General features: G+C 38.3%; 3 protein-coding genes across 3 annotated transcripts; 2 read left to right on the top strand and 1 right to left on the bottom strand.

Annotated features, from left to right (window-relative positions):
- Positions 1-367: 367 nt before the first annotated feature.
- On the top strand, positions 368-6,555 carry LOC103435242 (exocyst complex component EXO84C). Its single transcript, XM_008373631.4, has 7 exons — positions 368-703; positions 1,723-1,817; positions 3,021-4,053; positions 4,673-5,197; positions 5,672-5,860; positions 5,943-6,079; positions 6,162-6,555. The coding sequence occupies exons 1-7, from the start codon at positions 608-610 to the stop codon at positions 6,400-6,402; spliced, it is 2,316 nt and encodes a 771-aa protein (XP_008371853.1). The 5' UTR covers positions 368-607; the 3' UTR covers positions 6,403-6,555.
- A 1,656-nt stretch (positions 6,556-8,211) lies between these two features.
- LOC103435241 (phosphoribosylformylglycinamidine cyclo-ligase, chloroplastic/mitochondrial-like) lies at positions 8,212-10,680 on the top strand. Its single transcript, XM_008373630.4, has 7 exons — positions 8,212-8,721; positions 9,019-9,113; positions 9,209-9,310; positions 9,403-9,462; positions 9,591-9,763; positions 9,915-10,020; positions 10,196-10,680. Exons 1-7 carry the CDS (start codon positions 8,334-8,336, stop codon positions 10,532-10,534), a joined length of 1,263 nt encoding a protein of 420 aa, XP_008371852.2. The 5' UTR covers positions 8,212-8,333; the 3' UTR covers positions 10,535-10,680.
- An 8,757-nt stretch (positions 10,681-19,437) lies between these two features.
- Positions 19,438-19,893, bottom strand: LOC108173343 (uncharacterized). The gene has a single exon (XM_017332220.1). It carries the CDS (start codon positions 19,891-19,893, stop codon positions 19,438-19,440), a length of 456 nt encoding a protein of 151 aa, XP_017187709.1.
- Positions 19,894-22,556: the final 2,663 nt, after the last annotated feature.

Here is a 22,556-nt window from a genome sequence, read left to right as displayed (position 1 = left end):
AACTATCCTTACGTATAGCTAAGGTTTTTATCCTAACTCATCAAATCAAGTAGACAGACTTCTAGATGACGTGGCTCTTTCCTGACATCATCACACCCCGGATCTGTTCTATACTAAAAGACTACTTCGGGGAATTACGTAGCTCTTTGATTTGAAGAATAAGGCCTACGAGCTCTCTGTTTTTTGGCAGAGATCTCTCCACACCAAGGAACCTAATCACAATGGATCGAAGCCCTCCTTTTCCTTCCAATCCAATTAGTGAAATTCTATCTCTTTCTTACTTGGGAAATTGTGGTCGACCCCGACTAGATGACCTGGGCCTGAAGAAGGACATGCCTTAAATTGTGATTCGATTTATAATTAAAGTATTTTAGTATAATTTGTTCTTAAAAAAATATATGACATTGATATGAAAAATAGCATTTTTTGTGCAACATAAAATAAAAAAAGAAAATAAATTTACAATTTACTACCTGTCTTTTCTACCTTTTGCCCTCTCTCTCTCTCTCTCTCTCTCTCGGACAAAAGCTGTCTGTAGCATCTACTTCAGTAAACTGAGGGTGAAGCCGGCAGAGAGAGCAAAGGCAAACTCAGAGATCAGTCGAAAATGGAGAGCAGCGAAGAAGACGACGACTTTCCATCGATCGAGAGCATCACTCCCCAGTCCAAAGTCGACTCTCTTTACCAATCCCGCTCTGAAAAGGTTTCTTCTTCTTCTTCCTCCGTCATTTACCCATTTATTCGACCATTGAGAATTGCCCATTCCAAATTAATCAATACTTTTGAGTGTAATGATGATTTTTCATACATTATTACCTGAATTTGTACCTTTTTTTATCTGGATTTTCACTTTCTTATGTACAATTTGAGGGAACAGTTGTATTTCCCATCTGGGTTAAGGTCTATTTGATGCTGTAAAGGACCGAATTTAAGTGATTGGCCAGCAATTTCATGGCATTGTGACGATTTCGCGTTATTGATCGGTTTGTACTTAGTGATTGGATTGTTCCCTCTTGCAATCCAACACCAAAAGGGCTCATCTTTCTTCTAATTTTTATCCATTGAATAGAAAAATGATTACGTTTACTGAAAAGATTACTCCAATCGATTTTATGTTATAGGTTGGTGCATTTGTACTTAGTGTTTGCTTTCCGAATGCATACTCGTAGGCCTTAAGTTTACGAGCCCTTAAGGGTTTTTAGTTAAGGTGATTAACAGTTAGAGTTTGGGTACAATAGTATTAATATATGGCAATAGGAATGGCTCATTGTAATTTGTTTAGAATATATACTCACATGAAAAAATGTAATAGTATGTTGACGTTGTCCATATGTGTGGTAGATCTACCTTTTAGTGGAGACATATGATGCGAGAGTCACAATGCTCATTAGAAGCGAATCATATGTCGATATACAAATGATTAATGTATGCACTTCTTGGGAACATGTAGTAATGCATATGTTTTTTGTAAGCTTGTTTGGGGTAAAAAACTATGGACTTCGCCACATTGGGACAGTAGTTTCTGTCTCAGATTGGCAACTGCAAGAATTGTATTACTGTAGAGATTTTAATAGACTTTATTGACGATGATTCTTTTGTATTGTTTCAGTAAGCAATTGTTATGACTATTGTTATGGTTTCTATCACTTTGAACCATACATATATCTTTGAAGGATGATAACGACATTCCTATAACTTAATACATATATGTTGATTATGCAGGGAATTAGAAAGCTATGCTGCGAGCTGTTAGATTTAAAGGATGCAGTGGAGAACTTATGTGGGAATATGAGAACAAAGTATTTGGCTTTTTTGAGGTGAGTCAATAATACCGAATCATTTGTGTGTTTGTTAAACAATAAAGCAATAATAAGTGTGTATATGATTAGTTTCCTACCTGAAAATATAAAAACTACACAAATTTGTTCATGCAAGAAGTTCACAAGTTTGAAATGGTTCATGCTTACCATATACTATTTGAACTTTTGGGCACAGGGGAAGAGAATACAGGAAAAAGATTAAGGAACGGAGTCTGCCACATGAAAATTTCTTTGTATTATGCACGACAAGAACATTGATCAGTGATCCTTTGATGAGAATTTCATAAAGACTAAAGCAGTAATAGAAACATATTAACTGCATGTAAGAAAAACTTTTTGGGAAGCGAAACTACTTAGTTTGATTATGTTACTAGGCCAACAAGTTTGACAACTTGAAGTATTGGTGGTCATGAAGGGGATGTGAAAGCTCAACTGCTTTTTTGATTCATAACTCGAAACTTAGAAAACTATTGCACATATAACATAGAAATATTTCACCTCATAATGATAAAAATTGTGTTTTGATCAGTGCTGCGACCATCATACCATTTTGAGCAAAATGTTTCATAGGCATGATTCTTGGGCAGGAAGATGCTAGCATAAATTAATGTAACAGGAAATTTGTGTCAATGTCTCTGTATGTGCTTGGTAACGGTTTATTGACTGAACAGAAGTTAACATGCATCCCTACCTTTTTCCTTTTTGATAATTGCATGCCATGTGTGGGAGCTTCTCCAACATAGCCCTGAAGGGTTTTACAGGACTGATCAAGTGTCCCACCTCAATTTTCTGGAGAAACACTGTTTGAAACCCCAGAAGGGCATGAACTATTCTTATTAACTTCTATGTTTTTATTTCTCAAAAATATGCATCTTTGATATCTCTCCTATGGTTCATTGATTATCTTGAAATCCTCTATATCAAGAAAAACTTCTTTTGAGATCTATTTGGGCTTTTGCCATCCAGAACCCTGAAACATGGTCCCAAAATGGCCCAAAGCTGTTTTGCTTTCTGAATAGGTGTAAATTGATGAATTTCAGTTAATTTCAATAAGTTCATTAATGCTGCTTATCCTTGCATGTATGGGGGTAAGGCTAGTCGACATCCACCTCTCCCAGACCCTGCGTAAAGCGGGAGCCTTGTGCATTGGGTACGACCTTTATCCTTGCATGTATGGTCTAATGTTACTGCTAATTGCAGGATATCTGAGGAGGCTGTAGAAATGGAGCACGAGTTGGTTGAGCTCCGAAAGCATATTTCAACTCAAGGGATTCTTGTGCAGGATTTGATGACTGGTGTATGCCATCAATTGGAACAGTGGAATCGGTCTACAAGTGAAGTCGAGCCAAACCCTGATATTTGTGAACTTCAAGATCCATTGCCAATTGAAACAGACAATCACAAGATTTTTTTGGAGAAAATTGATGTTCTCTTAGCTGAACATAAAGTAGAAGAAGCATTAGAGGCTCTAGATGCTGAAGAGAGAAACTCTCCAGAGCTGAAAAGCTCGGGAGATACTTCAACAACTGATGGATCCTCATACAGATCCGATTTCTTGAAAAGAAAAGCACTGCTCGAGGATCAGCTGGTTGAGATTATTGGACAACCTTTTATTAGTTTTGTTGAGTTGAAGAAGGCCTTAAGTGGGCTAATAAAGCTTGGAAAAGGCCCTTTGGCACACCAGTTACTGCTCAAATTTTATGGGTCCCATATTGAGAAGAGCACCGAAGCTCTTTTTCCTTCTTCTTCTGTCTGTCCAAAGACATATCCAGCAACATTGTCTAAGCTTGTATTTTCTACAATCTCACTGGCAACGACGAAGTCTGGTTTAATATTTGGTGATGATCGTGTTTATACCAATAGAGTAGTCCAATGGGCAGAGTGGGAAATTGAATACTTTGTACGGTTGGTGAAAGAGAATGCACCATCTTCTGACACGGTGTCTGCTTTACGTGCAGCTAGCATTTGTGTTCAGGCTAGTCTCAACTACTCTTTGATGCTGGAACGACAAGGGCTGAAACTGTCAAAATTGATTCTAGTGTTGTTGCGGCCTTTTATTGAAGAAGTTTTAGAGTTGAACTTTAGACGGGCAAGAAAAGTTGTCCTTGACTTGGTAGAAGCTGATGAGTGCATGTCATTTTCACCTCACTTTGCACCTCCTCTGTCTGCATTCACAACATCATCACATAGTTTGATTGCTGATAGTGGGATAAGATTTATGTGCATTGTTGAAGTAAGTTAGTACCATTCTAATCTTTCTACAAATAATTTTTATTTTCATGTCTTTGTACTGATACAAGCATTATATTAACTTATGCTGGTCTTGTTAGGTTTTACGTTGAGGATTGAACTTGAGAAATTAGGATGATAGCAAGATTTCAGATCTATTCTGAGAATGCCATAGAATGCTTGAACTTATATTAAGTCGATTTAACAAGCCTTTATTCTAACTACTCTGAGAACAAAAATTTTAAAATTCTCCAAATTATGTCTTCATTATTTTCTTGGGAAACGTTTCCCTTACACTCAGCTGGACTTGAGGAGGTTTGGATGTGTGATAAATATTGAGGTAAATACAATTATACAATCATACACACACTTCCAATGTAATCAAGTATGCAGGTGCCTTCTACTTTTCTGTGTGTGCTTGCATGTGATGTGGGCACACCTGATAAGTAAGCAATTAGTTTCTGCAGAATACTTTTCTATGTCTGTTTGTGCATATGGATTTGAAATTTTGAATATGTATTGTTCACTAGTAAATTAGTAATGCCAAGTTCATCGATGTTACTAATTTGCAAGTAATGACTCAACTATCAGTTCATAATGCTATATTGGTAAAAATTTCACAGGATATATTGGAACAGTTGACCCCTTTGATCATTTTGCATTTTGGTGGAAACATACTGAGTAGGATCGGACAACTTTTTGATAAATACATGGATGCTTTAATTAAAGCCCTACCAGGTCCATCTGATGATGACAGTCTTACTGAGCTCAAGGAGTTTGTATCTTTTAGAGCTGAAACAGATTCAGAACAGCTTGCCCTTTTGGGAGTTGCATTTACCATCTTGGATGAACTACTGCCGAATGCTGTAATGACCCTCTGGAAGCAGCAGACTGAAAGTGGGGAACCAAAAAGTGGACTTGCTGAAAATGTCACACCTATTCCAAGTACTTCTGCAGAGTTAAAGGATTGGAAGCGTCGTCTTCAGCATTCATTTGACAAGCTAAGAGACCATTTCTGTCGGCAATATGTCTTGAGCTTCATTTATTCAAGAGAAGGACAGACACGACTGGATGCCCAAATATATTTAAATGGGAATGGTGATGATTTGTATTGGGACTCAGCCCCTTTGCCTTCGCTTCCATTTCAGGTCTTGTTTCTTCCTCTATATGCTCTCCATATACACAGTTTTTTATGTAATCATATTATTTAATTTAAATTTTATGTCTAAATCTTTTTCAAAACTTATGATTGCTATCTGCGTGATTGCTTGATGCCTGTACGTTTGGTTTATGGTTATTGCCCTATGGTATTCTGAGTATTTTAAACCCTTCACTCTAACTTGCTTGTTTTTATATTTCCAAATATTGCTTTGTCATAGTATGTTTAATCTGGGTTGTTTGGCTGTCTGGACGCACCCTGTTGTTCATTTGGCCATCTTTACACAGTTTAGAAAAAGGTTTGAGGAACTTGCTAGAAAGTTGAGTTTATTTTCCTCAATGTGGTATATACTGTCCAAAATGATAATGGCCGTGCATTTAGACATGACTTTCTCCACAGCATATGCACATCTTGTTCCTGGATATTTTGTGGGACAAGTAATGAGATTGTCCTATTGTTGCAGGCATTATTTGCAAAGCTGCAGCAATTAGCAACCGTGGCTGGAGATGTGTTACTTGGAAAAGAGAGAATTCAGAAAATTTTGCTTGCTAGGATAACCGAGACAGTTGTAATGTGGTTGTCCGATGAACAAGAGTTTTGGGCTGTGTTTGAGGATGATACAGGTCCTCTTCAGCCACTTGGGTTGCAGCAGGTACTTATATCCTTCCATTCCATACTGTCTATATTCACAATTTAACTTCACAGTTAGCGGATAATCAATTTTGTTGTTGCAGTTAATTCTTGATATGCACTTCACTGTTGAAATTGCACGTTTTGCGGGTTACCCATCAAGGCATGTGCACCAGATTGCATCAGCTATAATTGCTCGTGCTATCAGGGCTTTTTCTGCTAGAGGCATAGAAGTACAAAGGTAAGTTGTGTACATGTGGGTGGGCGTATTTTTCCGTTTTTATCCAACACAACCCACAACTAAAATTCTTCTGGTTTAACAGTGCACACTCCGAGGATGAGTGGTTTGTTGAAACTGCAAAGTCAGCGATAAATAAACTACTTTTGGGAGCAGAAGGGTCAGAGACATCCGAGATTGATGAAGATAACATCGCTCTTCATGATGTATTGGATTCAGATGATTCTGTCTCTTCCCTTTCAAGTATAGATTCTTCGGAGTCTTTTGCCTCTGCAAGTATGGGTGAACTTGACAGTCCAAAGCATTTCGACGATTCAGGGGGTTGAAAACTTTTTCCCGCCCATCAGAAGGAAACAATAAAAAGGGAGGTTGTTTCGTAGGAAGTATGTTGACAATGTTCTTGTAGCATTATGAAATTATTAAAATTAGTGTACATTGTGGTATTGTTATATGAAAAGCAGGTCACAGACTTACAAGCATGTCGCAAAGAGTAAAGGCTGTTTGAATTCTTCCCAGGGGCCTAATCCGTAGCTTTAGTATCACCGGCATAGCCGGAGCCAATCTTCTTAGGCATTACAACTAGAGCACCTTAGCAATGCAACTCATGGTAGGCTAGATTACGTTCTTTTTCCTTTTGCCCCGGCCAGAGTTGTTCAGTAGCGATTCATCGCTCTTCCAAATGATCTTCTCCGGTCCGGGAACACAAAAGATTTTGAGTTAAGCCAAGTAGGTTCTTGAGCAGAAGCAGATCCTGCATTAGCTCAAGACGTCGTGATATTAGCAGTATAACCAAAAGGAACAGGAATCCTAATCCACAAGATATGTTATTTGTCTTATAAAGCAATTCTGAGCTTTAGCACATAAAAGATGCAGTTTAACTTCTGGTTTAAAGATTAAATCAAATTCTAATCTTCGTTCTTGTCGCCGTAATGCTTTTATTTGGGTTCTATATTAACTGGCAAAGCCTCTCCTCTCCTGTACGGTAGAATTTGTTTGGGTTTATATAGAACCCTTTGTGTTGTTTGGTGGAAGGACGCAGATTTGCATCCATGTGACCTACACCACTTACCAAACTTCACCTCCCAAATATAAATAATATGATCAGACACAACACATAACAGAAGAATAAACTATCAATTACCACGGGGTGGCCCAGTGGTTGGAGACAAATCCGTACTTCACACGGCACATCTTGAGTTCAATTCCTGATGCTGGTGAATTGCATGCAGTGTTTAAAATATCTGTATCGGTGGAAATATCGATAGGCAAATTTCTAGAAATATCAATGGATATAAAGAATTAATGATTAGATACTGTGTAAACAATAAGTAAGTGATATCTAAGAAGAAAAACTCCTTATTCTTCACCCCCTCTTTCCATATCGTTCCTTGAATTTTTGAATATTTCCGTGAAAATATCGAGCATATCCAGGTATTTCAAACACTGATCGCACGATGGTTCAATGGGAAGCGAAGTACCTCTATGAGTCTTTCTAGAGTGCCGTGATGAAGCCACCAGCAGCTAGCACAGGGGCATATATTAGGCATTGTTGATAAGAGAGGATAATGGCTGTTGCTCTCGGATAAGGGTTGCTGCTTCATTTTTGAAATTCCAAATATTTGTATCTTGTTATCCGTTTAATTTTGTTAGGTATTAAGATTCCATCTAGGTCTCTACCTCATTGCATATTTATAGCCCTAATGTAAAGTCAGACTCACAGGCTTGCACGCCAGGTCGAAAGGTTAAATTTAGGGTTTTACAAAAGAAGTTTAGGGTTTCATGAACTTCAGCCCTAAAAGGAAATTGGAATAACCTTGCATTCTTCACAAGGAAGAGTTATATAACTAATCAAAGTAGAAGGCAAGAAGAACGCGTGAGCGAGTAACGTTTATTTTTAGGGCATAGGGTTTTGGGTTTAAGGCTTTAAGGGTATCTAGTATCTAGGAAAACTTACAGTAAAGACACAAACACATCCAAATTGTTAAACCCAGTAAAATTGCAACACCTAGGATCGCTTCTAAATTATATTTTATCTTTGGACACATATTGGCTGCGGTGGCGTGCACACCGGTTCTAACCATGGTCATGCCCACAGACAATACATAGTTTCCAAGTTTATCACAAATTTATGCAAGCTGTGTTCGACTTGAACCCTAACTCTCGTCCACCAGTAGGGCCAGCTGCACATTACATAGGGTTTCTGATTTGTGATTGTGAGCAGTGAGAGTCCTTGCGTTGCTCGTGTTTTAGGGTTTCAATGGCTGCCAATGCCATGACCACCGCCTTCAAGGCAAACACAGAGTTGTCTCGTTGTGTTAAATCTTCGCTAAGACCCTCCTCCTCCAAAGCCAACCCTAATGAAGCCCAACTATGCAGACTGCCAATCGGACTTCCCTTCAACAACTTCTCCTCCGGTCTCTCTCTGACTTCGGCCGGTAATATTTCACAGAGCAGACGCGTAATGTCAGTGTCGAAGAACAACGAGTCCTCCAATGATTTTAGTGCTAGCCGACGTGGTGATGACAGTTGGACGTACAAGGATGCTGGTGTAGATATAGATGCTGGGATGGCACTTGTTGATATAATTAAACAGGAGGATCCTGAAATTGGGTCATTTGGGGGTATTGTCCAAGATGAGATTCTCGGTATGATTACATATGTATGATATAGAAATCATATCAACATGAAGAAAATGTGATACCGTCATATTGCAGAGTTACAGTTGGAAAAATGTGATTGATATATGGTTGTCAATATTATGTCGTTGAACCTGTGTCGTCAAGTGCAGTTAATTGCAAAGTAGAATGACTACATATATAATATGTGACAATTAACTAATTTGTGTATATATATTTTTTGTGTGGTTGTGCTATATTTATATATGGTTGTCTGATATCATTATTTGGGCTCATCAATTTAATTAACTATATGGTGATCAACAGATGATGTATGCCTCGTTCACGGTACAGACGGTGTTGGAACGAAACTTAAGCTTGCATTTGAGACTGGAAATCATGAAACCATTGGTATTGATTTGGTAATATTTCTAGCATCTGTTTCACAAATATGATTTTTACTTGAATTTAGATAATTGCTTTTCCTACCAGGTTTGTTCACTCATTCAACTCTCAGGTTGCCATGAATGTCAATGATATCGTTACTCTTGGGGCTAAGCCAGTATCTTTTCAAGATTACTTTGCTACAGGCCGCCTTGATGTTGATATTGCTGCAAAGGTATGTAGAGTTCAGTATGCCTGAGCTTCTTGGATTGCATAGACAGATACATCTACAGCATAGCTTATTTGTTTTTCTTTTGTTCTTTTTAGGTTATAAAAGGTATTCGTAATGGTTGCAAACAATCTGGCTGTAAACTTTCGGGCGGAGAGGTATTCTAAACTAATTAGTTGTTTTGAACTCTCACTGCCCTATGATATGTGAATATTCTGTCTTATGCATGGTTAGTTTTTTCTTTACAGACACAATGTTGTTTCATAATGTTTTCGTATGTTTTCAGACTGCCGAGATGCCAGGTTTTTATAAAGATGGCGAGTATGACCTGGGTGGCTCTGCTGTTGGAGTTGTGAAAAAGGGATCTATCATTGATGGGAAAAACATTGTGGCTGGAGATGTTCTCATTGGCCTACCGTCTAGTGGGGTTCATTCTAATGGTTTCTCTCTTGTGAGAAGGTTGGTTGTAGCTGCTTAAAGAAACGTTAACTTCTGATTTATAATGTAATAGATGCAAATTCCTTGCAATTTATGCAATTAAATTTTATATCTCCTGACTACTCGTGGAAAACTTCCTACCATACTATTGATGTTTCTATATATCTTACAGGGTTCTGGCTGATAGTGGGCTTTCTCTCAAGGACCAACTACCTGGTGGAGAAGCTATCACATTAGGTGAAGCTTTGATGGTCCCAACTGTGATATATGTTAAGCAGGTAGGTTGACATCGATCAAACCTTTCTTGTGCATTTGTTACATATGTGTGTGCGCGTGTGCTCATTGTCTTGTTGTGTTTAACTAATTAACTAGCTGCCGAAAATGAAAATGAAAATGAAAGTTCTCCTCTCATTGAGGCGCTCTTTACTATTGCGTTGCACTAAAAATATGCAGGTGCTCGACTTAATAAGGAAGGGAGGTGTCAAAGGAGTAGCTCACATCACAGGGGGTGGTCTCACAGAAAATATACCTCGAGTGTTCCCGAAAGGCCTAGGGGCTGTCATTTATAAAGATTCATGGGAAGTCCCACCTGTTTTCAAGTGGATCCAAGAAGCTGGACGGATTAAAGATGCTGAGATGAAACGAACTTTTAACATGGGTATTGGAATGGTTCTTGTTGTGAGTCAGGAGGCGTCCCACAGAATACTTGGGGAGGATGGAAATGTAGCTGCCTATAAAGCTTACCACATTGGTGAAGTAGCAAGCGGTGTTGAGGGAGTGATTTATATATAGTTAAGTAACGTCAACTTTGTGACTGTATCTTTAGAATGTGTATTAATAGAAGAGGGTTTCAAAAGACTACTGCATGAACGACATATTGATTTACTTGTTGAAGGCACTTTGATGATACTAGTAAGATTTACATCCCTCTTTAAGCATTTACTTCCTCAAGACATAGTTATCTGTATTCTTTGTTTTTTCTTCACCCCAGATGTGACTTGCAACCTGATTATTTTGATCTTAATATCGAAAAAAGTAGGATATCTCATGAAGCAAACGAGCCGCGGCTTCTTGCGTTTATCACTCCTTTAGTGCATTTGAAAATGGGGATGCAACTCAGTGTTTAATCATAACGTTCCTCTCCCTCCTTGTCCTTCCAATATTATCATGCATTTTGTTAAGCACTAGTATGAGGTTGATATGAAATGATATGTAAAACCTGATAGGGTGGCCTGTAGCTTTTCATGGTCAGTTCAACTAAATTCTTCTTTGAAAAGTGGTAAATCGCACGGGGGTTAGCCCAAGTGGTTGGTGAGCAAGGGTGGAGAAAATAGGTGACGATTTGGAGATCCAAGAATGCCAATAACTGCCGGGGCACTGGTAATGATTTTGTTTTTTCTCCATTTGTGCTCTTGAAGTCTTCAAAATTCAAGATGCTATGGGTTTCTCTGTTATATCAGCAACAGCAAGACAATGATTCCAACAAAAAATCGAAACTTTAGTTAAGTTTGAGAAAGCTCCCCGGGGAAGAGTAGTAACGGTGAAACATTCACTCCATACATCAAAAGAGTGAACTTCTATGTATAAGTCTCGGCTGTCGAAAACTAATTCTACCAAATGAGCGGCCCCTTCAACCATATCTGGTCTGAAAGTATATGTTTGAGACACATATTCTCCATGTTGTCTCAGATCTAGTTGTTGATTTTGGTTGGGGAGCTTCAAGGGTCTCCGCTGGTCATCATTCTCAACAGTAATAACTTTAAAACCTACTTCAGTGCCACAATAAGTCACCTCTTTCCAATAAAAGCATGCCACTTTACACTCATCAGTAAATGAATTAAAAGATAGTTCATTGAGCTGGTACCCTCCTCTGGATCAGGCAAGTAAAGTACTAGGTGCATTGCAGGATTTCTGATCCGAAAAACTCTTGAACTGCTACAACTCTTCTCGAGAAACAAGCCAGAAAAATTTGAAATAAGAGAGAAATTTTCATCATAAACTGGGCTCGGAAGCAGGGACGAAGCCAGAGATTTGTGTGAATGGGGGCATCATCAAATAATAAAGTCATAATTAAAAAGCTCAAGAATTTACTAAACACATACTTATATATTAATCCAGAAAGTTTTTCATACAACAGTCCCTTACAATATCCCTTGACGCGTTTTCATGTTCTGAAAGCGTTGCATGACAACATCATTACCAATACCATCAAATATCTCTCTCTCTATAAAAATAATCATGTTATCATTCATCTATTGATCTCCCATCCGATTTCTCAATCGATTCTTCAGAATTTTCATGGCCGAAAATGCTCTTTCAACGGTTGCAGTAGCAACTGGAAGAGTTGGTGCTAATGTCAAAAGCAAGTAAACCAGCGAATACACCTTGTGTTTTTTGCATTTCTTTGCAAGATCTCCAATCTCTTTTAAACCTGAAAACTCAATGCTAGATCGCATATCCACAATGTAAGTCTCAAGTTGAATCTTAAGTATCACCAGCTCATTCAAAGAGAAGTCTTTAGGATAAAACTGGGCAAGACGCAATAGCTTTTGGCTATCAAAAGCAGAGAAGGAGTCAGCTGGACATAAACATGCCAAACAAAGAAGTAACTCAGTGTTGGTCTCATTGAAACGATTATTTAGTTCTTGGAGCTGCCAATCCAAAACAACATAAAATATCCTAACACAATAATGATGCATATTTGTGACTGCTTGTGCTTTTCGTTGCCCTCGCCTTTGAGAAAGAAACATATCATCCATATTAGGCACATCAATATTATGTTTAAGACAAAATTCTGAGACTTCACTAAGTAAAGAATCCCAACCACTTTTCCTCATTATCTCCAACCTTTGCTTACAAACTCCAACCAACTTCATGGCATTTACAATATCCTGATCCTTCCTTTGCAATGCTTGTGACAATTCATTGGTTATTCCTAGTATATCTTTCATCAAGTGTAGATTAAACACAAAATCAAATGATTGCATGGAATCCAATAAATTATTCGCTTCACATCTTTGTTGAGAGCTTACTCCATCATCTGCTATTACTTCAAGTACATCAAGTATGGATGAAAACATAGTCATTATACTTACTAAAGTACCCAAATGTGAACCCCAACGTGTTTCTCCAGCACGTTTCAAAGTAGTTTCTTGATTTTTGCCTTTCCCACTTGTAAACTCACCACTGTTTAGTGCTTCAATAACTGCAATAGATTGTTTCTCTCGAAGAAGATCACAACGCTTCGATGAAGCTCCAACAACATTTACCAAAATAGTAACTATACTAAAAAGAGACTCAATTTGGATGTTCTTCTTTGCCACAGCTATAAGAGCTAATTGAAGTTGATGTGCAAAGCAATGAATATAATAAGCACAACCATTTTCTTTCATAATAAGAGCTTTAAGACCATTGGACTCACCTTGCATATTGCTGGCCCCATCGTAACCTTGCCCACGCAACCTAGACATGCTCAATTTATGCCTAGAAAATACCTCATCAATGGTTTCCTTGAGTGAGAGAGAAGCGGTACTAGTAACATGCTCAATGCCAATAAAAAGCTCAATGACATGCCCATTCTTGTCCACATAACGCAATACAATAGCCATTTGTTCCTTTGTTGATACGTCGCGAGATTCATCAATCAAAATAGAAAACAACGAAGTGCCAATGTCTTTAATAATAGCCCTGATGGTCTCAGTTGCACAAGCATTTACAATGTCTTTTTGAATATCTGGTGATGTCAATTTGTGATTCTCCGGAGCATTTTTCAAAGTAACGGCTTTCACATCCTCATTGTGGTTGGCAAGAAACTGTAGAAGCTCAAGAAAGTTCCCATGGTTGCTTGAATGTTCAGATTCATCATTACCACGAAATGCAAGCCCTTGTCTCAAAAGAAATCGACAACAATCGATTGATGCATTCAACCGAGCCCTATATTGAATTCGAGTTTCATCATGAGTTTTAGAGAAAAAAGATTGGATATGTTGCTTTTGACTCCTTAAAGCTTCAAAATTACTCCATGCTTGATTGTGTGCACTATTGACGCCTCCAATATGAGTTAGAAGTCTTTCTTTCTTCTTCCAGTTAGAAAATCCTTCCCCAACAAAGAAATCACCACCTGCTTGTTCTCCAATGTTTGGTTTAAAAAGGTAGCAACACTGACAAAAGGCAGCATCTTTTTCTACACTATATTCCAACCAAGTAGGAAAATCATCAAACCAAGCAGGGTTGAATCGTCTTTGCGTGTCTCCATATTTCTTGTAAGGAAAATTATGGGTTTTAGGTTGTTGAGGACCAGCTAGCACATATGCTCTTCGTACTTGATCTCGAATATTAGGATTGTAATCCAAAATTCGAATTCGCTTACCAGGATCTGATGGAAGATTTGATAAAATAAATTCTGTACTATCTTGTCCTTGAGTATCATTATTTTTCTCAATAACTGGGGATGGCGGCACTAATATTTTGTTTGAAAAACCTCTCCATGATGTTTCAGTATGCAAAGTCAATCATATTGATACCAATAACAAATAAGGTTCATACGTAATTTGTAGAATTTATAGAATAAAAATCTCAATAAAATTCTTAGACTCTTAATCCTAGAGTATACTATACTAATATACTTAATAACTAATCCATATCCAACCAAGGCAACAATTGAATTAACCAATAACCAATATGGCAATACCAATAAACATACAAATTATTCAACAAATAAACATTTAATTCAACTAATCATATGAATAAATGTATACCCATATTCATAAAATTTGTAATTTCATAATTTCATTCATCAATAATCATAGAATTCATTTCAATAACCAATAACCATATTAGTGCATTACCATATGATTCTATATTTCTATACCAATTAAACAAAAATTCATCTTAAATAATTAATTAGGGTTAGGGATTATAGATTTAGGAATTAAAAAAATTACCTAAATATATATATGTCGGCTAGAACGGCTGGCTGGTGAGTGGCTGGCTGCACGTGGCTGGCTGGGAGCCTGGGAACAACACCTTTGTTGCTTCTGTTCCGTTCTGTTTCTGCAGCTGCCTGCTTGGAATTTGGGGAACTGGGGAAGAGCTGCTCTCTGATTGGCAAAGGAAACGGAAATATGGAAATAATGGAATGGGGGTGGACCGGGTGGGGACAAGCAGTCCCCCACTATAACATACCTTTTATTTTTTTCAAACATATACGAAACGACGCCGTTTCGTTCACTATTTTTTTTAATACCAGGACCAAAACGACGTCGTTTTGGCCTGGATTTAAAAAAAAAAAAAACCTAGCTCTGCTTTTGCAGAACCAGATCGGAGAGCAAAACCAAAAAAATCTCAGTAGGGGCTCTGCCTCTGCTGCTGCAAAACCCGATCAGTTTGAGCAGCATGCCAGCATGATGAAAATTATCTTTCGCTGGGACATTTGTCAAACTATAAGCTTAATGTGAAAGCCGAAAGGTGGAGACAAGATAAATGTTGGTGCACGACGCTTTGTAGGACCAACGAACTGCTGATGATATTCATCTCAGGGTGAAGAAGATAGGGATTAATCTGGAAAAGGAAAAATTAATCAATGAATATGGGCTCGAATGTCAATCTATTCTATGCCATATAATGCAATGAGGATGGCAATCATAAGGCAGCACACAGTACTCGTCCCCTGAGAATCAATCCCGCAAAAGAGTCAGCATCAGAAAAATCTCAGTGGGGGCATCCGCCCCTAGGCCCATGGTAGCTCTGTCCTTGCTCGGAAGGTTATTGTTAGCCTCCAACTTGTATTGGAAAGAGGGTTTCAAAGGACGGGCGCGTTCCAAATGTTTTGCCTTGAACTTATATTCTTGATCAATCAAGAAACGCCATTTCTTGCAGCACGCTTAAACCTTAGCAAAGACTAACTCAAAATCTCGATGATGATTTCATAGGGAAGTTCTTGATAAAGTTTGTTTGTTTAGATGTTTTGGTTGATAGTTTGGATCGGTTTCTTAGGGTTAGAATAGCAGAGAATAGAGAGGACATGGAGATGTGATTGATGGCTTCAAAAGCTGTGTAAGAAATGCAGCAGCCATAACTTCATTAAGTAGAGGAAATCTTGTAGGGTATGGTGCATTGCCATGACCCATGCTTGCTTAAATGAGTGATTAACAAGAGACTTAAACAACTTTTTTATCCTTACTACTCCAGATTAAATCCTAGCCCTTCATTTGGGTTTTAAGTGATCTAATTTGGAATGTACATTTGTCACTCACACACTTACACATACATTTAAACTGAAAAACTAGCCGTCAGAGGCTAAAACCCTTTCTTCTTCTTTCTTTTTCGATGCAGATAGAAGCCATGCTCGGAAGCTCCTTGCTGCTTTCGATCCTTCGACTTCAGAAGCTGTTTAGCTTCCAACACTCCCTTCTAAACTACTTCTGGGAGTCATTCCAAGCAATCCCCTCAGGTAATTTGAATCTTTCATTCGATAATGCTTTTGTGAAAATATTTTCGATCGAATCTTCTGTGCTGCAATAGATTAGCTTGATTGCAAAGGTGTTGTCACACAGAAGTGGTGTGGCTTCAACCTACAATTCGCAAAAGTCTTTGAGGATAAACCTTAGCCAAATAGCTTGAACTATTGCTTTTGATGTACTCACGTACTCTGCCTCGGCTGTGGACAGTGCAACACTTTGTTGCTTCACAGAGGCCCATGAAAAAACCCTTGAACCAAAGGTAAAAGCATAGCCCGATGTGCTTTTGCTATCATCTTCACTGCCACCCCAGTCACTATCACAAAATCCAATTAGGATAGTTGACTTCCCCATTTCATACTTGATGCCATAATGCCATAATCAAGTGTTCCTTGCACATATCTTAGAACTTTCTTTGTTGTCCCCGTGTGTATCTTGCTAGGATTCTGCATAAATCTAGAGAGTAGGCTTGCTGAGAACATTAGATTTGGCTTTGTTGCAGTCAAGTATAATAGACTGCTAACAATGCTTTTGTAGAGACTAGCATTCGCATGTTCACTTCCATCATCCTTCTTAAGCTTCTCATTTTCAATTAGAGGTGTAGAGACCGATTTGCAACCCTTCAAACCAAACCTTTCAAGCAAGGTTTCAGCATACTTCCTTTGATGAATGAAGATGTTGTTTGCCTTTTGAATTACCCCAATGCCAAGAAAATGATGCAAGAGGCCTAGGTCAGTCATTTTATACCTCTTCATCATTTCTTCTTTGAACTCTTCAATCATTAAAGCATCATTTCTAGTGTAGACAACATCATCCACATAGATTGAGACAATGAGTGTCTTGTTGTTGCCTTTTATCTTGGTGTAGAATGTAGCTTCACTAGGACTTTTCTGAAATCATTTCTCAGGGAAATAAGAATCAATCTCACTGTACACCTTATCTTGTACACCTTATCTTGTTTTAGGCCATATAGTGCCTTTCTTAGCTTGTACACCTTATCTGGAAATGCTTCACTTGTGAACCCTTGAGATTGTTCCACTAACACCTCATCCCCTAACACTTCATTTAGAAATGCAGATTTAACATCCAATTAATGCAGCTTCCAACCCTTCTTGGCTACTAGGGCTATCAAGGTCCTTATGATGTCTAACCTTGCTACTGGTGCAAAGGTTTCATTGAAATCTACACCAGGCTTCTGTGAGTAGCCTTTAGCTACCAATCCTGCCTTGTTCTTCTGCACAGAACCATCTACACAGTAATTACATGTTTCATGTGAGAAACCTTTAACTACTAATCTTGCCTTATTCTCTATCATTTCAAGCTCTTCCTTCATTGTTTTCTTCCAAGCTTTGTCTTTCTCAACTTCTTCATATGTTTCTGGTTCCACTACACAGTAATTACATGTAGCATATATCTCATCCAAGCTTCTCAACCTCACTGGAGTTGAACTTGGAGTTGTTATTTGTGATTGACTCGATCGTGGACTTATGTTTGATTGTTGTGGAGTCCCTTGTGTGTCACCATTCTTTGTGGTTACTTCTTGAATTAAGGTTTCCATAAGCTCCCTTGTTTGCCCATTGTTGAGGTCAAGTTGTAAAGAGACACTATCTTTCTCTTCTACACTTGTTTCCCAATTCCATGTTGAATATTCATCAAAGATAACATCCATTGACAAGATTATCTTCTGAGTTGACATATTGTAAACTTTGTACCCTTTCTCATTGGTACCATAACCCACAAAAACACCCTTTGTTGCTTGATTTCTCCAACTTGTGTCTTAGTTGTTGAGGAATGTGAGTGTAGCACATTAAGCCAAACACTTTCAGATGCTTCACAGAAGGCTTCCTTCCACTGAACACTTCAAATGGAGTATTCTTGTCCAATGCTTTAGTAAGGCACCTATTCAATAGGTACACTAAGGTGTTCACAACTTCACCCCAAAATGTATAGGGCATGTTCTTCTCATGTATCATAGACTTAGCCATTTTGGCTATAGTCATATTCTTCATTTCTACAATGCCATTCTGTTGTGGTGAATATGCCACTGTGAGTTGCTTTTCCAATCCCACATCTTCACAGAATGCATTGAACTCAAGAAAGGTGTACTCTCCTCCCCTATCACTTCTTAGTCTTTTGATTTGGTATCCACTTTGCAATTCCACAATTGCCTTGAACTTCTTGAATATTGTGAATACCTCATACTTGAACCTCATCACGTACACCCAACACATCTGTGAGTAGTCATTAATGAAGGTTAGGAAATACCTGTTTCCACTTATTTTTGTTGTTTGCATTGGTCCACACACGTCTGTGTGAATCAATTCAAGTGGCTTTGTTGCCCTCCAAGCTTTTCCAGCTTCAAATGGATCTCTGTGATGCTTTCCAAACACATATCCTTCACAGGTTTCATTGCATTGATCCAACTTTGGTACACCTTGTACCATTTCATGCTTTTGCAGATTTTCTAAACTTATCATGTTTAAGTGACCAAGCCTCTTGTGCCATAACTTCATAGAACTTGTCACACTTGCTTTCCTTGCCACCTCTTCTAGGTACTTCAACATAAGTGGAAAGCTTATGTTTTTCACTTCTACTCTAGTCACCAGGTTTGATAGGGACATGTCATCATAGATCTCGACCACAGTTCCCCCAAAGAGTAGGAAATAGCCATGCTCCATCATTTGACCCATACTAAGTAGATTCTCATCCAATCCAGGCACTAGCATCACCTCTCTTATGCATCTTTTTCCTTTCTTGGTGTTAATGACCAGACTTCCTCTTCTAGTGGCTATGACAATGTTTCCATCTTCCATTTTTACTTTTCCAGTGAAGTTTGTGTCAATGTCAATGAGTAATGACTTATGTGCAGTTATGTGATTGCTGTAGCCATTGTCAATGTACCACACTTCAGTGTTTTTCTCCACTTTTGCATTAAAAGCACAGAACATATTTGCTTCTTCTTCCACTTGGTTAGCGTAGTTCACTTGCTGCACATTCTTTGATCTGCAATCCCTTATGATGTGCCCGAACTTGTTACATTTATGACATCTAGGCTTGTCATTGAACTAACACTTCCCAAAATGGAATTTGTCACAGTGCTTGCATTGCTACTTGGTTCTTGGACCTTTATTTGAGTTGCTGCCTAGGTTAAGTCTAGGGTTTTGATACCCCCTTCCTTCCCATTTCTTGTTCTTGCCCTTCCACTGTGGTTTTTGTTTGCGTGCATTAGCTTGACTACTAGATCCAATAGAGAGTGATTGAATTGCTTTCATGCCTCTCAAGCCTTTGGTCAAAAGCTCTTAAGAATGCCATTACATCTTGCACACTAAGAGTTTCAATGTCTTTGGTTTCTTTAATGACACTCGCTATTGAATCATATGGCTTAGTCAAACTGATCAATAGTTTCTGGACAACTTTCTCATTAGGCAATTCCTCACCATGTGTTTTCATCTTATTTACAACATCAAATAGCCTAGTAAAGTAATCTTTCAACAGCTCATTTTCCCTCATTCTTATATACTCGAAATCTCTTCTAAGGGATTGAAGTTTTACCTTTCTAACTTTGGTGTCTCCTATGTGCTCTTGCTGTAAAACTTCCCAAGCTCCATTTGCAATCTCTTCATTTGCTATCCTCGGGAAAATGGTGTCTGAGACAGCACCTTGGATGATTCCAAGTGCTATAGCATCCTCCATCTGGTTCTGCTTCAGTGTTTTGAGTTATGTTTCTGTGAGGTCCTCCTCTAGAGCATCGACCTTCCTCTCAGGTAGTTCATACCCGTGTTGAACCATATCCCATATATCATAGGACTTGAAAATGATTGTCATTCTTATTCTCCAAAAATCATAGTTTTCCCCATCAAAGGCTAGAGCTTTTAGTTCATTGCGACTGCTTAATCCCTTCATTTGCAGGGTTGTTTGTTGATTGTTGTTGTTGAGGACACTACGTATGTGCTCCCAAAGACCTCAACTTGCATAGATTACGGCCAGAAAGTTGTAAGATCAAAAACTAAACTTTGAGGCCATGATAAAGTTTGTTTGTTTAGATGTTTTGGTTGATAGTTTGGATCGGTTTCTTAGGGTTAGAATAGCAGGAGATGTGATTGACGACTTCAAAGGCTATGTAAGAAATGCAACAGCCATAACTTCATTAAGTAGAGGAAATCTTGTAGGGTATGGTGCATTGCCATGACCCATGCTTACTTAAAGGAGTGATTGACAAGAGACTTAAACAACTCTTTTATCCTTACTCCAGATTAAATCATAGCCCTTCATTTAGGTTTTAAGTGATTTAATTTGGAATGTACATTTGTCACTCACACACTTACACATACATTTAAACTGAAAAACTAGCAATTGGAGGCTAAAACACTTTCTTCTTCTTTCTTCTTCGATGCGGATAGAAGCCATGCTCGGGAGCTCCTTGCTGCCTTTGATCCTTGGACTTCAGAAGCCGTTTAGCTTCCAACAGTTCTGATGGCATTTTTACAGATTTCTGCAGAATGTAGTTATAACCATTAAGTTTTGTAATATATTGGAAAAATGCTGGCTTATTTTGCAATATAGAATTAAAACCAATGAATATGACTAGCTGTATCCCCAAAAAACTGAATATATGACTAGTTTGTTCTTCTGATCCAAAATTCTTTTCAATCTTAAAAATGCTCATTAAGTATATTATCTACCCGAACTCTGTATTTCATCGTAATAGCAATCTTGGTAAAGAAATTATCAGTTTTTTAGATTATATTTTGCAAATAGTACACACACAAATAGAGATTTATTTATACATATTTACAGAAAATCGGGAGCAGCCTCTCCATAAATGGGGGTAAGGCTAGCCGACATTCACCTCTCCCAGACCTTGCGTAAAGCGGGAGCCTTGTGCACTGGGTACGACCTTTTTTTTTTACAGAAAATCAACCTATACCCTAAACCCATACAAAAACAGTAACACCCAGGCTCATCACAGGCAGAAATACTCGAAAAGCTTTGACCATTTCCGGTCTACAGAATTATAAATGTACCTGTTCTATTTTCTGAATCATGTAGAGAGCAATGAATGGACCGAGAGATGAAGGGAAGACGAGGGTAGATACTACAGGTAATCAATACTCACACTAATTACAACAAATAATTTTGCATTAGCGTTAAAGCAAATATTGTGCGAAGTACTTGTTAGAGAAACTTACATATAGGTGAAGGTCTCCTGTAACATGTAGAGCACCGTTGCCTTGATTGGGGGAGAATAATACGTTCTTAACATTCGTCATTTTTTTCGTAGAACTTACACAAAACCCAGCCATACAACTACACAGAAGAATTTAAACCGCATAATCATAAATTCGAATCCATATTAAAGTACTACATGAGTAAGGAATGAAGAAAAGAGTTACTTACAGCCCCAGTTGCTTTTGGTGCCATTACACCACTCTTGTACTCGATCATATACCAGTCAGTAGTTGTTGAACTTTTTCGACCGCTCCTTCGTCAAAATCGTAACAGTTTTTTGTATCCAATTATCTCATTCCCTTGTTTGATCCCTTCATATGATGTAATTCATTTCCAATACCCATTGCCAGCTTTACGCTTTGGGACACAGTTTCGATGGGTGAAGAAATACAAATCTTATTGGTCTGCTAACCCATACATCCCTAGGGTTCGAGAAAGAAAAAAATCATATTCAAGGCCTTGATGTCATCCTACTTCCTACACTCCTATGACAAACTTTAAATGCGAATCGAAACTGCAAAAGAAAGATCAAAGATACCACATAAATTGAAAAAAGAAACCAAAACAAGATAATTCACCGGAGAGTTGCATAGGGCTGTAGTCATAAAACTTCAATTCTTCAATGATCCCATTCACCGGCAGAGGATGGCCAGAGATTTTTTTTGTTCAGAAAATATGTAACTATTTCTTGGTATAAAGTCGGTCGCTTGTCATTGTTGAACGATTTCCACCTTGAAAAGAAGACATCGGTACCTAGCTATATACATACACAAGGTCGCAGCCCCCCCCCCCCCCCCCCCAAAAAAAAAATCTCGCATTTAGCTTCCTTCCTGCACAAGAAAGAATTATAGTCACGAGTTTAAGGAAATGAGAGGTATGAACACGATAGAATATCAAATCGATGTAGAAAGAGAAAGAGAAAGAGAAGTCTGAGTGAGTAGCAGCCTGAAACGTACCAAAAATGGTAACAGTTCAAGCATTTTTCATAGGGGAAAAGGTTTGGTCTTGTGCTTGAAAAAAGATGTAGTTGTGAATTACTTGTAGGTAAACCTTTTTGTATCCCTAGTAAAAGGAGAGGAAGGGACGCGCGGAAGAGAGAGAGAGAGAGAGAGAGAGAGAGAGAGAGA

The sequence above is a fragment of the Malus domestica genome, chromosome 05 (genome assembly GCF_042453785.1).
Source record: "Malus domestica chromosome 05, GDT2T_hap1".
NCBI lineage: Eukaryota > Viridiplantae > Streptophyta > Magnoliopsida > Rosales > Rosaceae > Malus > Malus domestica.
Note: the sequence above shows the minus strand (reverse complement) of the source record. Positions and strands in the feature narration are given on the sequence as shown.